Source organism: Tursiops truncatus, chromosome 17, assembly GCF_011762595.2.
Source record: "Tursiops truncatus isolate mTurTru1 chromosome 17, mTurTru1.mat.Y, whole genome shotgun sequence".
Taxonomy (NCBI): domain Eukaryota; kingdom Metazoa; phylum Chordata; class Mammalia; order Artiodactyla; family Delphinidae; genus Tursiops; species Tursiops truncatus.
Genome location: NC_047050.1, coordinates 4,398,594 through 4,413,901, shown reverse-complemented (window position 1 = coordinate 4,413,901; position 15,308 = coordinate 4,398,594). Strand labels below are relative to the sequence as shown.

Here is a 15,308-nt window from a genome sequence, read left to right as displayed (position 1 = left end):
TGCCCGAGGCACGCCAGGACACCAGGGAGAAGGGCCAGGATGCAGCCTCTGACTCCTGGTTCCAGGCCTGTGCTCCTCTGATCTGTGCTGTGCCGCAGGCTTGTCCCTGGTTGGGCTCAGGGTCAGAGTGTAGCGGTCGACAGACAGCAGCTTTGCAAACAGGAACCACATGCCGTCGATGTGTTGAATTCTTAGTATTTACCCATGAATACGAATGCCCTTGCCAGTCCGTACAACTCTCACACCTGCTCGTGGTTGTTCACCGGAGGTGGGATGCTGTTTCAGCATTCCGTGACCAGAGACCGTGCCTATGTGGACTGCTCTCGTTCACTGTCTTTAAAGCAGTGAGACAGAAATTCAGTGGCCTCGTTTACAGTACTCGGGAAACGATGTCCCCCTCCCACTTATAACCCTCTATACTTCAGGGTAATATATGTTGTAAGGAATTTGAATTTTTTTCTGTTTCGGGAGACATGATTTAATGTGGATAAATTCAAGTGTTAAACTTATTTTGTAGGAGCATATATAATTTTGAGGTATTTATTATTTATTTTCCTGAGGTATTTAAAAATATGCACCTATGGCTCAGAGGAAGTAAAATATATAGTTCTTACCATGTTTTAATGTTTTATTTATAATAATTTAACGTATTTTAGTAAGATAAGTGATGCTCTCTAAAATGATTTTCCTCACTCTGCTCCTTAGTGACGCACAAAGGCGTCTGTGTGTGTATTTGGATTTCGTATTGATGTCAAATCAGTTTTAATTTATGCTTTGTAAAGAGTCTTCAGAGGAATTTTTTAACTAATAAAAATGTTCATTTTAGAAAATGTGGCGAGTAAAAATAAAGAAGAAAATAATAGTCACCTAAAATTTACCATGCAGTTGAATTCTGTGTGTTTATTGTTTTTTATTTGTGTGGCAGACTAGTATTTTCATGTCACTGAGCCTCCTTACATGACTTATAATGACTATATGGACTCTGTAAATCCTATAACTAATTTACTTACCTATTGAGCTGTTGTTTGTTTATAACTGGTTTACTGTAAGTATCTTTGTATAAGAATCTATCCAGTGTTTCCTGTTTTGAAGTTAAATTTTACCCTCTAATGTATATTATGTAAGTGCTTTATCATTTTTCAAAAAAATCTGATTCTCCTACATCAAGAAACATGAATTTGGTATTTCTTAGATACCTGCATTTCTAGGTAGTCTGTCAGTGAAGCCCCTGCCCTCAAGTTGCTTACAGCCTTTAAACTATAAAAATTTTGACTTTTTTACTTCACATTTTACTATTAATTTTTAAAGAAATGGACATATTTTATTCAGTAAAGCATCCTATAAATTAAACCATATGTAGTAGAGTTTTTTATGAGAAAATTAAATTGGGATTTCAGGAGAACATTCCCGCTGTCCTTCAGTTGGGTAAGAGTTTCCTTTCCCCTCCTCTGTCTTTCCCCCAGGGAAGGACTCCTGGGTCCGACTCCTGAGTTCGAACGAGGCCCTGCCAGTCACCACGGGGGGACCTTGGACAGGTTACCTGATTTCTTCTCCCCTCCCTTCTCCCTCTTCCTCCTCCTCCCTTCCTTTTGCAACAATTAGGATTTTTTTAAACTTCATTTTAAAAAAATTTAGAATTACAGAAAAGTTGCAAAAATAGTGCAGAGTTCCTATTTTTCACTCAGCTTCCCCTGATGTTAACATCTTACATAACCGTTTGTATAGTTATCAGATTAACAGTGGTATAATACTATCAACCAAACTGCAGATTTTATTCACATCTTACCAGTTTCCCTGCCAGTGTCCTTTTACCAGGATCCCATCCTGCATTTGGTTGTCACGTCTCCTCCAATCTCTGAGGGTTTTTTAGTCTTTTATGACCTCAAACTTCTGAAGAGTACTGCTCAGTGATTTTGTAGACTGTCTCTTAATTTAGATCTGATGTTTTCCATAAATTGATTGAAGTTGTGCATTTTTGATAAGAATCCCTCTGATGGTGGGTCCTTCTCAGCACATTGTATCCGAGGTTCATGATGTTGACATGTTTTATTATTGGTGATGGTGACTTTGATCACGTGGTTAAGGAGGTGTCTGTTAGGTTTCTCCACCACAAAGTTGCTATTTTTTACTTTGTAATTGATAGATGTCTTGGGAGAACTCCTTTAAGACTATGTAAATAACCCTTCTCTTCAAACAAGATACTTAACTTTTCTGGACTTCATTTCCCTCTTCTGTAAAATGGGTTGTTGGAAGGATTCACTGGGCCTTGATGTAAAGTACTTAGAATAATTTTTATTACATAATAAAAGTTCAACAAATGTTAGCTATCACCATTACAGAGCATCTTTCTCCAATAATTTGGAAAGCACTAAAATACATCACTTGTTTCTTGGTCACTATTAAGTTCAACTTCACACACCTACTATGTTCAAGATTCCTAGTATTTTCAAGGTATATTTTTAGGCTATCAAAGTTTTGATTCTTATTGCTAGGAAGAAATGCATTTTGCCACCCAGTATATACATACAGGTATATACTATTTCATCAAAAGTGTATATACTCCCTTCATGCGATCTGCTCTATTTTCTATTCTACTCTCTCTTACTTAAAAAGAAAAATGCTGACTATAACTGACTAAAGTGATTGCATAACTCAATGAGTGATGGCAACCAGCATTTGAAAATCACAGGTGCAGGTTAGCACGGGCACACCTCTAGTAGGAGGTGTGGTGTGGGGAAGGGCACAGGTCGTGGAGTCAGATGCATGTGGGCTTGCGTCCTGGCGGTACCACTGTGTGACCTCAAGTAAGTTACATGGGCTTTTCTTACTTGGGTTTTCTCATCAGTGCAGGGATTCTGTGAGGACCAAATGAGATAGTTATTACGGATCCAATACAGTGCCTGTCAGGTGAATGCTCAATAAATGTTCATTCTTGTTTCTATGGGACAAAAGTGAAAGCACTATTCATGGAGAAAGTAACTTTTGAACAAGGCTTTGAAGAATGAGTGGGAAAGAAATTGAGTAACTATTTCACACCATTTTGTTTAAAAATTAAATAGACAGTTTTGCAGGAAAAAAGAAATGATCAAAATTGGTTCAAGAAGGAGAGAGAAACAGAACAGACCAGTAATCATGAAATAAATTGGAACAGTGGTCAGTCTGTATCCTCCTCCCTTCACAAAGGGCCGAGAGCCCACAGGTTATACTGAACTTTTAAGGAACAGATAATGCCCATCTGTGTTTGAGAGTGTAGGAAAACATGTGGAGCTACACAGTTTATTTTGCAAAGCTAGCAGAACTTTGCTATTGAAACGAAGGAGAACACAAAAAGGAGATTTGCAGGTCAGTCTCATAGAATGTAGTTTTATAAAATTCAATAGTTATAATAAAAAAAAATCTTAGGAAGCGAAGACTAAAAGGTACTACTTCAATAAAGGGAATGTACCAGGAATCTTCAACAAAGATGATCCACATTGGAGAAGTGGAGAAGTATTAAAGCGAGTCCCATAAGTAGGGACCAGAACAAGGAGGCTCTCACCACTACTATTTAACATTGTCCTGGAGCTCCTAGAAATAAGTACAGAGACGAGAAGAGAAGAGATGCCTGAAAGCCAAGTGAATCCACCTATCAGTACTAATAAGATTAGTTAGCAAGGGAAATGGGCGTATGATAAACACAAAATAGTAACTACTCATATACCACCAATAATCATTTTTAAAATGGAAAGGAAGAATGCTACTTGAGGCTAGATCTAACCAAAAAACACGTAAAAACTTTATGGAGAAACTGTATACTTTACAAATGGAATTCAGAAAAGGTGAAGTGGATAGAGAGTCTCAGCGTAGTAGAGATGTTGCTCGGCAGCCCACACTCCCAGTTCCTTCACCAATTCAGTAGACTTCTAACAGGTTTTCATCAAACGTCTAAAATGCATATAAAAGGGCAAACAAGAATAACCAAGACAAATTTGAAAAAACAAAAGAGGAAGTTTTCCCCTAGCATATCAAAACCATTCACATTTATAATGATTAAAATTACAGCGTTGGTACAGGGAAAGGATCATCACAAACAGATCAAACAGATTAAAAAGTCAGAAATGTGAATTTAGTAAATGATAAAAGTGGTATTCCAGATCAGCAGGAAAAGATATAGGAAAATATTTGATGATCTCCAACTACGGAAGGTCTTAAAGAAGATGCAAAACAACAAAAACTGTTCAAAAAAGACAGAACTAAAAGACACATCAAAAGATGGGGCAGATCACCACAAGTCATTTACAACATGGCTTAGAAAATAATAAATTAGTAAGAAAAGAAATCCAACTTAAAAGTGGTCTAAGCATGTGGTCTAAAAATGGTCTAAATATAAACGCCAATAATTATAACGGATTCATAAGCCCACTAGTAATTCGGAAAGTGCACATTAAAACTGCACTGAGATAGCGTTTTTACTCAGAGGATTGGCAAATAATTAAAGTATGTTGACATTAAAGGATGAGAATGTGGAGATGGGAACTCTCACTCGGTGCATGTGAGAAAGTACCGTAGTGTAGCGAGTCAGGAGGATGATTTGGTAGTTTCTGTTATCATTTAAAATGGGCGTGTACCATATGATCAACAGTTACCTGTCTTAGCATCCAGTCTAGTGATAAATTCACACATTCAGTGCACAAGGATGCATATAAATGAAGGTTCATTGCAACCAATATTTGAAAAATTGGAAACAATCCAGTGGTCCCTAAATAGGAAAATGGCTAAATGAACTGTGATAGGAATTCATTATGGAATCCTTTACAGCCATTAAAAAAGTCATTAAAAAAAATCGCTACATGTGTATATCAAATAGATGTCCAAGATATGTTGTTGAATGGAAAAACTGAGATTCATTGCTATAGTCCTAATAGGAAACTACCTAGGTTAAAACATGCACACACCTCAGTACTGAATAAAAGGCAGGGTGTATTCAGGACCAGAAGATGAATCATTCATGGGTGAGATGTATGCGGAAGGATGAACCTGGAGAAGTAGACAAATTAGGCTTTCAAGGCTCTTGAATGCTATGCTCAGGAGTTTGACTTTATTTTGTAGGTAGTTTGCCTCTGTGTGCTTTCCGGAGGAAGACTCAAAAGGATGGTATTGTTATTTTACCATAGTGTGTAGGCGTATAGCCTTGAAAATGGATTATTGGTGACAAATTTAGAAAGGATCTCTCTCTTAGGAGAAGATCATCCTTATCTGGATTCAAGATGCTGATGTCTAAAGCCAGTGGGCAGTAACTCATTTACATAGTAAAGAATCGCTATGGAGGTAGATGAGGCTACCTGAGCTCCCGTGACCTTCAGATCCTCGCCAAAGAATCTGGAGAGGCTCAGGGGACAGAGCAGGGGAGGTAAATAAATGCGCATCTCTTGGCATCCAATAAGAGAACCGCAATCGTCCCAAGGGTAGGGCTGTTTACATTGAAGGGGCCCAGACCGCTCGAAATGTGCATAAAATGTGCATACGGAGGCTCCCCGTCCCTGGACAGCGGATGGACGGACGGTGGCGATAGCTGCGGTCCCGATTGCGTTCTCTGAGCTGCTGTTGCCCATCAGATCCCCAGGACTGGGGTTCTGTAGGCAGGAGAGGACGGGGCCACACTTCAAAACCAACACTGGGAAGAGGGAGTGATAGATTTCAGAGTTTCTGGAGGTAAAACGCACAGAAGCTGGTGACCAGGGGAATACAGAGTCTGAGCGAGGAGCAGGTAACGTGCCCCAGGATTTCTGCTTTTGCTCGACAGGGAAACATGGGACAGGAAGTGCTCCTTTAGAGACGGTCACGTGAGCAACACAGAGGAGGGAGGCGCCCTGAGTCCACGTGACACCGAAAGAATCTGACATCACTTGATCGGTAATTGGGACCTAAAAGGCCTTGACATTGACCAGAGTGATTATCTGCCGGTGCTTTTATAGCGAGGGGCGGTATGACCACATCCACGCTTTACGAGTGACACAGTTGAATATTGGGGCTTAATGTTTAGTGGCACGATGGTAAACTCTAGTTTTTGTCAATAATGAATTGATTCATTGAATTTTTCTACTTTCAATCAGGTGACCTGGTATTAAGTAACAATTATTTCTCAATTCTTTTTTTTAAAAAAAAAAGTATTCTGGAAAACAAGAGAGAACCTCAGGAATATGCTGTATAGAATCCCTGAAAGAAGTATTCTTTATTTCTTGGAAAATTTATCTGATGGGACAATCGATCCTTTGGATAACGTCAGACAACTTCAGTGACTGTTCTAAGTAAATTGAATTATTTGAATTAGAATTTGGTAATTGGGAAGAAATGTTAAAAGTATAGACACATACAGAATCTTGAAATATCATTAAATTTAGTTTTTAAAAACATTCTCTTGAGCCCATTTGAAATATTACCAAGTAGTTTATTCCTTCAGTAGTGGGGGGGCGGGGGGAGTGGAACTCTGTCCCTGCCCGCGTCAGGTACCTTTGGCAAGTACCGGTTCTTAGAAGCGGTGGAAGGCTTTCCTGCGCTTCTCCCTGGGCCAGGTTTTGCTTTTACAAGAGAAGCTTCCGGGAAGCGAGGGGGATTTTGTTCTCTGAATCTTTAGCAGGGTCTCCCGTGAGTCTCTGGCCTGCCCTGCCCCTGGTTTTCTCGTGCATATGCGCTGAGGCCTGCGTGAGGCTGGGGAGTGGGTGCAGACTCTTGTTTGTCTCTGGGTTGCCGGGGATCCAACACCTAGCGCTCGCCCACATTCGGTCTTTAAGTGTTTGTTAACATTTTGGTTGTTTCCTTCTCTCCCACTTTGTGGCACCTGCCCGCCCTCCCTCCCACGCGGCTGAGAGAGCGACTTCAGCTTTCTAACGTGCTGCTGCTTCTCCTTAGGGTGGGAGTGAGGTTCTCTTACGGCTGCAGAGTTGATTTTAGTTTTCTCCTTTTCTGTATTTGCGACTGTTAACCTTCTCCAACAGTGAGAAACCAGGCTGACATTATCCTTAATATGTAAACTGATTTGATCAGTCCCCCTGGGTGTAATCAGTCTCCCATCACTGCCACCGTCCCCTGCCACTCAGGGACACCACCCTGCTCCACTCGGGCTCTGACCCCCATCCTCATGCCACATGGCTCCCCTCCTTTGCCCGCCCAGGCCCCAGCACCCTTTCTAGACTCTTCTCCTGTGTGTGGGCTCTCGTGACCGTTTGGGTTTTGACTCGCCATCCCGGGCCACCCTGTACGGATGCCCTCCTCGCCCTGCCTGGGCTCCAGCACCCACCGCAGGCCACCCTCCACCCAGGCACCTACTGCACGCCGGCCCACCCAACCACTGTAGGACCGATATATTCAGGGAGGGAGGGAAGGGGAAAGTGGATGGAAACAGGGGGGCTTGTGCTCCCGAAAGAAAGACTGAGTGTCTGAGTTAGTAACCATCCTTTAGTATAAATAAACTAATATTAAATACATTTTAAGTATCTGTATTTTGTCTTTCTAACAGGTTATGAAGTTCATGGGATGGAAAAAATACCAGAAGGGCCAGCACTGATCATTTTTTATCATGGAGCTATTCCCATCGATTTTTACTACTTCATGGCTAAAATTTTTATCCATAAAGGCAGAACTTGCCGAGTAGTAGCTGATCACTTTGTTTTTAAAATTCCAGGTAAACTTTCACTGTAGCTGGTGATATAAAAATGTTTAATTAACGTGATCAAACTATGTGACAGTCTGTATGTCTTTGAGTTTAGTATCTGTTTTAGGTAATATACCTAAATATAAAAACATTATGGCCAAAAATGTTATCTAATTTCTTTCTCTATTAACAGGTAGTCATTATTTTTTGAAGTTAAATCATAAGAGAAATTGTAACTTTTTCCAAACAATTAATTTGTATTTTGGTATAGAAGGTAGTTGATTTTTCATACGGTGAATTTTTCTATGAGATATTGATCTGGGAGTTTAATTTTATAGTAATTAGTGTTTGATTACTGTCAGTTTGATAGCAAATCAAAGTTAAAAAAAATTAGCCAGGATATATTTTGTCTTTATATAATCATATAATATTGCCTCAGAAATCCTAACCTAAAGAGCCTATTATGTCTTTTATCATACTTGACTTGCTTGGTAGAATTATAACTCTTAAGACTGAGGACCACTTTTTTTTAAATATTCATATTCATAAAGGCTTCGTACCTCTTTAAAAAGATTAATAAACTGAATGGTTTCAAACATGATAAGAGTTTTAAAAAATATCATTCTAAAGTAAACTCATTAAGATTAAATCTTATTTTCTCTGTCAGGAAGTCAGCAGAAACAAGCCAAGAAAGTTTATGGTATGTTCTCTGGAATTGTAAAAGCAAAAGCCAACCGTCAACCAGATAAACACCAGACAGTGAATGAAATAACAGTTCTCTTAGTGCCTTTCATAGACATGGTTAATGTTTCCAGCATCCTTGGGCCACTAAAAAGCCATTTGTACTTTGTGTATAAACTAAATTGGCTATAAAATGTATTTCTTTGGACAGTAATATGATCACTTTATAATAAGCTTGGAAACTACAGGAAAGAAAAACATCATTATATGGTCTTACCCTCCTAACATATATCCAGTTATCATTTTGATTTATTTTGTTCATTTTTTAAAAAATTAATTCATTCATGTATTTTTGGCTGTGTTGGGTCTTCGTTTCTGTGCCAGGACTTTCTCTAGTTGCGGCGAGCGGGGGCCAGTCTTCATCGCGGTGCGCGGGCCTCTCACTATCGCAGCCTCTCTTGTTGCGGAGCACAAGCTCCAGACGCGCAGGCTCAGTAGTTGTGGCTCACGGGCCTAGTTGCTCCGCGGCATGTGGGATCTTCCCGGACTGGGGCTCGAACCCGTGTCCCCTGCATTGGCAGGCAGATTCTCAACCACTGCACCACCAGGGAAGTCCTATTTTGCTTCATTTTTAATTTGCACATCTTCACGTTATGCAAACTGTTTTGTTCTTTTTTAAAAAACTTAATGTAGCATTAACATTTTCCCATGTTTTATAAATAACATTTTAAATATATGACTAAAATATTTACTTAACTAGTTTTCTCTTATGGAACATTAGGTTGCTTACTTTTTTTTCTTTTTATAAATAATAAATGTGAATATTTTTATTTAGCATTTGACTTAAAAATTTCCCCCTTTATGATCTTTATGATCTTGTAATTTATTAAACCTCCCGTTTATTCATTTATCATGAGAATACATCTAGTGAAATCAGTGAACTTTTAACATAGTATAGGATGAGAATTATTTCTTCTCAATAATATTGATAATCTTGCTTCAGATCCTTAAACCTGTGAGAAGTTGGATTATTCTGCACAGTTTTCACTCTCCATCCCCATATTTCCCAGTCTCAAGGGATAATGTATACAAACACCAGTCCTCTAAATTTCCAGTTTAGGATTTGGTTAAAATATTTAATTACTGATAGGATTATTTCTTTCATCCATAAATAGCTATAATTTGAAAAACTGTATAATATTAAGACTGGAATTAATTGTTTCTGAGCCAACCACTCACTTTATTAAAAACTCTTAATGATATTGCTATCATTGTTGATTTAAAAAAATTTTTATTGTGGAATTAGCAGTATCTAACTTTTAATTTCAATAGCTTTAACTGTGGCTTGCCAATTTTGGTAGAGCTAGAGCAGTCAGACTCACATTCTCTTGAGTGATTCTCTTTCTTATAGGGTTAATGGAAGATTAGATGTGTGATTGATGATGGGATGTCCTTTCTGATTGCTCTAATAAATACTGTAGACAGTGTTTGGCCATGAGATGCAGTGGAAGGAGCTTTGGACTAGACATACCTGGACCGGAATCTCTGCCCTGCCCTTTGCTAGGTGTGTGACTTGGAGCAAGCTTCTTAACTCTCTGAGTCAACTTTCCTCATCTGTAAAATGGGAAGAAGAATCCCTATTTTCCCAGGTGTTTTTTTTTTTTTTGGCCGCCACACAGCACGGCATGTGGGATCTTAGTTCCCCAACAAGGGATCGAACCTGTGCCCCCTGCAGTGGAAGCATGGAGTCTTAACCACTGGACCACCGGGGAAGTCCCATGAGTTTTAATTAAGAATTTGAATATGTAGCCAGAGTAGTAGGTGATCACTGAGAAAGTAATCAGCGAGACATAGCTATTAATTTACCAGCAATATTAATCTTATGTTAACCTTAAGAGTTGTTGTTGGTTTAAAAAAAAGTAAAAAAAAGAATTTACTGATTTAAGTATAGATAGTACATTATGTAGGTTGTGAAGATTTTTGCTCTTGAAGAATTGGACAAGAAGTACTTAAGATATATCTTCATGCTAATGTTTCTTACAGGGTTTAGTTTATTACTTGATGTATTTTGTGCTATACATGGACCAAGAGAAAAATGTGTTGAAATTCTGCGGAGTGGTCACTTGTTAGCTATCTCACCAGGTGGTGTTCGAGAAGCCCTGATTAGCGATGAGACCTACAACATCGTGTGGGGTAATCGTAAAGGCTTCGCTCAGGTTGCAATTGATGCAAAAGTGGTGAGTTGTATAAAACTGATTATTAAAGGAAAGCTGTGTCTTTAAAATAAATGCTTAAATAGCTTAAGAGTATATCAGAATTTAGATACTGTCATTGAGCTGCTTTAAAAATTAGTGTCTGTAACTCTAAGATAACAATAGAGAAATATTCCTTGTGCATGGGAAGCCATCTTTATAAAAAAATTCAATCTGGAAATTTGCAAATATCTAGCAAAGCTTTATTTTATGCTTCAAAATCCAGCTTCTTTTAATCAGATTTATGAAATTTTTTGTATTCCTTCACTTATACTTTTTTTCATAAGTATAATCAATCCAACTCCGTGTATTTTAATCCTTTGGTTCAACTGAGTTGGCACGTTTCAGTGATGGCTGTTGGTTGGTTCATTGTAATTCTTGCATTTGTGACCAATTTGTATAACAAGAGAGCCCAAATAATATATGGTTCCTACCATTTTTCATCAGTAAATGTGATCAGCTCTCTAATAGTATGAATAAAGATGAGAAAGAGATATTGGTGTAATTTAGATCTTTTTAAAAGAACGAATTTGTCAATAAAATTAAGTGTTCCTCTGGGATTCACTGTAATTATTCTACTTAGTAAACTGGAAAATCTGAATGTCATCTTGTTTTTTTGCTTTGGAAAGTATATCTAAGCTTTTTGGTCTCTGTATTGTACTTTATCCTATGAAACATTTATTACTTATGGAATGTTTCTTCTTTGTTTTCTGTTTGTTTTCATTATAGATTGTCTATCAGAAAAAGAAATCATAGCACTTGACCAGGTGGTTTTCTTTTTCCAGGCCAATTAGTTAGGGACTGCTGCTAACGCTTTCACATTTCTGTTTTTTGTGTGTGTGTTTCCACTGCTGTCATATAGACACCAGTCTGCACCCTTAGCTTGCCTGTTCATCTTGCAGATACAGGCTTTTGATTAAAAAGGAAAGGATTATGGATGACTCCTTCTAACCCAAAAGCAACATTTGAAGAAGAATGGACATTTTCCCTTTATTTTTTAATTGCAGAGTTACAATAAAATAATATACATTGAGCTCTATTCTCTGTACATATTTGTATATGTAATTCCTAGAAGTAAGTTATAGTGCTTTAACAATGTGATCTTGGTATAAGTTAATGTACTTGTCCAAGTGTTTAATGATGGACAACATAAAAATTTAAACACTACTGTCCTATAGTAGATTATAAACTCCCTTAGGACAAAGCCACGTTTTATATTCTGAATTCCTAGTACAATGACTAGCACTTAGTAGGCTCTCTGCATTTGTTGAATTGATTTTTTAAATACTACAAGAAAGGAGTCTTTTGAATTTAAGTCTATGTTAATAGTATTAATGGTACAGAAAATTAATTTATAGCCCATTTTATTTTCCAGAAAGTCTTATGTACTAAGGTAGAAAACAAAACCTTAGACTTTATGAATAACGTAGAATATAAGATGATATATGCACAGTTGTTCCGAAATTAAGGATAATCAGTGTAAATGTACATTAAAGCAATGATAACAGCTAAAAACTTAAAGATAGTTCAATCTTCAGGTTTGTATTTTGAGAGAATTATTTCTTCCAAGGTTTAAGGTAAAAGTGACAAAAATAGATTTGGAATCACACAGATTGATCATGGAATTCTAATTCCTCATCCTTAAGTTACAGTTTTAAGGACCATTGCCTGGAAGAAGTCTTGAAAGAAAAAATTATATAGAGAAAGAAGCCCGTTTATCAATCCCTGAGTTTCTAGATAATTAATTAAGATAACCTAGATAGAGCTTCCCTGGTAGCAGAGTGGTTAAGAATCCACCTGCCAATAAAGGGGACACGGGTTCTAGCCCTGGTCCAGGAAGATCCCACATGCCGCTGAACAACTAAGCCCGTGCGCCACAACTACTGAGCCTGCGCTGTAGAGCCCGTGAGCCATAACTGCTGGGCCCACATGCCACAACTATTGAAGCCCATGTGCCTAGAGCCCGTGTTCCACAAGAGAAACCCCGCAATGAGAAGCCCACGCACCACAACGAAGAGTAGCCCCCGCTCGCTGCAACTAGAGAAAGCCCATGTGCCGCAACGAAGACCCAACACAGCCAAAAAAAAAAACCCCGATAACCTAGATAATTTAAGGTTTTTCATACAAAACTTGAGAAAATTTAATAAACAGCCTTTTACAAGTTAATAAACAAAAATCTTTAACGTTGCTGATTTACAAAATAGCACTGCATCACTGATAAATCTTGTACCACCCTAACCTTTCTTAGCACTTTTAAAGGCTTTATGTTGGTACCCCTGTACAGTAAGTAGGTGACATATGTAATTATTCCAGTGTTACAGATGAGGAAACTCAGGCACACAGAGATGAAGGGATGGAGGGACCCTGTCACACAGCAAGTCAGAAGCAGAGCTTACAGTTCAGGACTGCAGGCAGCTGGTACACTGCACAGTGAGTCCGCCAACCCCAAGATTAGAGGGCCTTGCAGATCCGCGAGGGAAGCCTTTCAGTCACATGAGGATACAGTTGTAAATGGTACCAGCAGCTTATTTGAAAAAGCCCTTCTTAGGTCTCACAGAATTATCATAAACTTTGAATAAAAAGCTACGACTGTTGTTACAAGACTAACCACATTTAAATTGAAACAAAGGAATGGAAATTCAAGTGAAAATCTAGGTCATCAACAGAAATTCACAAAATATTGGCAGAAAATATTTAAGGCTCGTCTGCAAGTTACAGGCTTTTTGATATAATCTAAATCACTCTTATTTTGTGAATTCCTGAGAATTCTGACTTTGCTAAGAATTTTTAGGTAATTTCGTAGCTAAATAATTTGGGGAAAAAAATGAGCCCATTTACTCTAATTGGAAAACAAATAACAGATGTAAAAGAAAATAGCATTCGTTTCAATAAAATTGTTTATATGTATTATCTCAATCTATAAAAACCTTGAGATGGGATCATTATTATTATTGTCATTTCATACATGAAGAAACAGGTTTAGTGACCTGTCCAATGGTTCCCACTTAAATTTTTGTGGCAAAGTTAAGACTCCAAGGCCACGCTCTATTCCCCAAGAATAGTTTTAACAAAATACACATTCTCTACCTCTTCACACACGTGTACATACACGTACAGAGATACATGTATACATGTGATCAATTTGATTCTAGGTTACTTATGCAACTACCTTGTTATACAAAGTGTGCGCAAACAAAGGAACGAACTACAGTATGAAGTTGTAATAAGGTAATGCTTGCAGCTGTAAGGCTGCAAGCTTGAATGTAAATTTAGAAACCAGGGTATAGCCTGGAATACTGAGTTTGTAGGGTAAGCCTTCTCCGGTTTAGTATCTTCTAGAAATGCCCAGCTTCTGGAGAGTTAGCCATTTAAAGGATGATATATATATACCTGAAGAGTCTTTATAAAGTGCAGCCTTCAATACTAACTTCGGGGTTCATGCCAGTCAGTAGACAAAAACCTAGCAGCACTGATCAGAGAAGGCAAAGTGGTGTATATATGAGCTGAAAGCTTTCTGTTCCTTCCTGGGCATCTTAAGTTCTCAACTCTAAAGACATAGTAGAAGTATTTAAAACATTAGGATTCCAACCATCACTTTATTCTACAAAACTAGTGGTGGTTTTAGGAAAATCATAATCTGAATTTTTTTACAAAAGAGTCAGTCTACTTTGTCTTAGGTGTTAGCTTTATGAATTAACTCCATCAGATTTTAAATTATTCATCGGACTGCTTCTTCTTTACCCGGCTTTTCTGGTTTTAAAATTGCTGCTGCCTGTTTCCTACCCTTTGTATTCAGAGAATACAAGCTAATTCCTTAGAATTAGCATTTTCTCTCTGTCCTGTTGATTCATTCCTTCTTTAGTTCACCTGTCACACTGTCTTTTAGTACCTGCTTTATTCCAGGCACTGTTCTAGGTGTTTCCAGCAGTGAACGAAACCAAGTCTCTGCTATGGGGGGTCTTGCTTCTAGTGAGGGGAGAGTGATAAAAACTAAATGATCAGTTAGGTGATTGAAAGGGAGTATGTTTTATGAAGAAAGCTGTGTCTGTAGACTCTTCCCTTTGGTCCACCAGATTTCACTGGTTTCCAAAGCTGAAAAGGAACGGCTTTTTAAATGTCAGCTTATTTAAATGTTTCAAACCCTGCTCACTCAGGCAAGTAATTCTGTATTAACAAATGCTGATAGTAGACTGTAAGTAAAATGATCCTCGCCCCCCCTTCCAGTTTTATCTATTCTAAAACATCATTTAATTCAGTATGTACTGAATGTGTACCTCTTAAAGTGTTTTATTCAATTTTTTATCTACTTTAGTTTCGCCGTGGCGTAACTTCCTTGCATGATCCTTTGCTACTTTATCCATTGTTTCATGACATTTAGATAAGGTCTCCATTTTTAAAAAATCATATTTAACCAATAATGTTCATGGAAAAATAAAAACCATGAACTTTTGAGCAGACATCCTCCAAAATAATGATAGAACGTGTTCTTTTATGTATATGTTTTTCCTTTTTTTACTTTTTTTGGTGTTGAGTATTATACTTACTTTTCATTGATGTTGAACATTATTAGATTTAATAAGCTCACAAAAACATGGTGTTTCACTAATTCCATGACAGCCTCTTGCTAAAACTTGTCATTTGAACATATGTAAGTTTCTCCATAGAGAGAATTTCTGTTTTGAAACTTTTTCTTCAGTAGCCCACTGAAACCAGTTTAATTAGTACATTCATTTTACTTAATGAAA

General features: G+C 37.9%; 1 protein-coding gene across 11 annotated transcripts in view; it reads left to right on the top strand.

Annotated features, from left to right (window-relative positions):
- TMEM68 (transmembrane protein 68) overlaps positions 1-15,308 on the top strand; it is a 34,380-nt gene that overhangs the window by 8,750 nt on the left and 10,322 nt on the right. For 7 of the 11 annotated variants that reach the window (XM_073794397.1, XM_073794393.1, XM_073794395.1 and 4 more), the window contains 3 exons: positions 7,496-7,660; positions 8,298-8,330; positions 10,355-10,548. In XM_073794397.1, coding sequence (XP_073650498.1) covers positions 7,496-7,660; positions 8,298-8,330; positions 10,355-10,548 — 392 coding nt within the window. Of the gene's footprint in view, positions 1-5,782; positions 5,893-6,147; positions 6,288-7,495; positions 7,661-8,297; positions 8,331-10,354; positions 10,549-15,308 lie in introns of all 11 variants that reach the window. The other 4 variants (XM_073794401.1, XM_073794402.1, XM_019925332.3 and 1 more) reach the window with 4 other exon arrangements.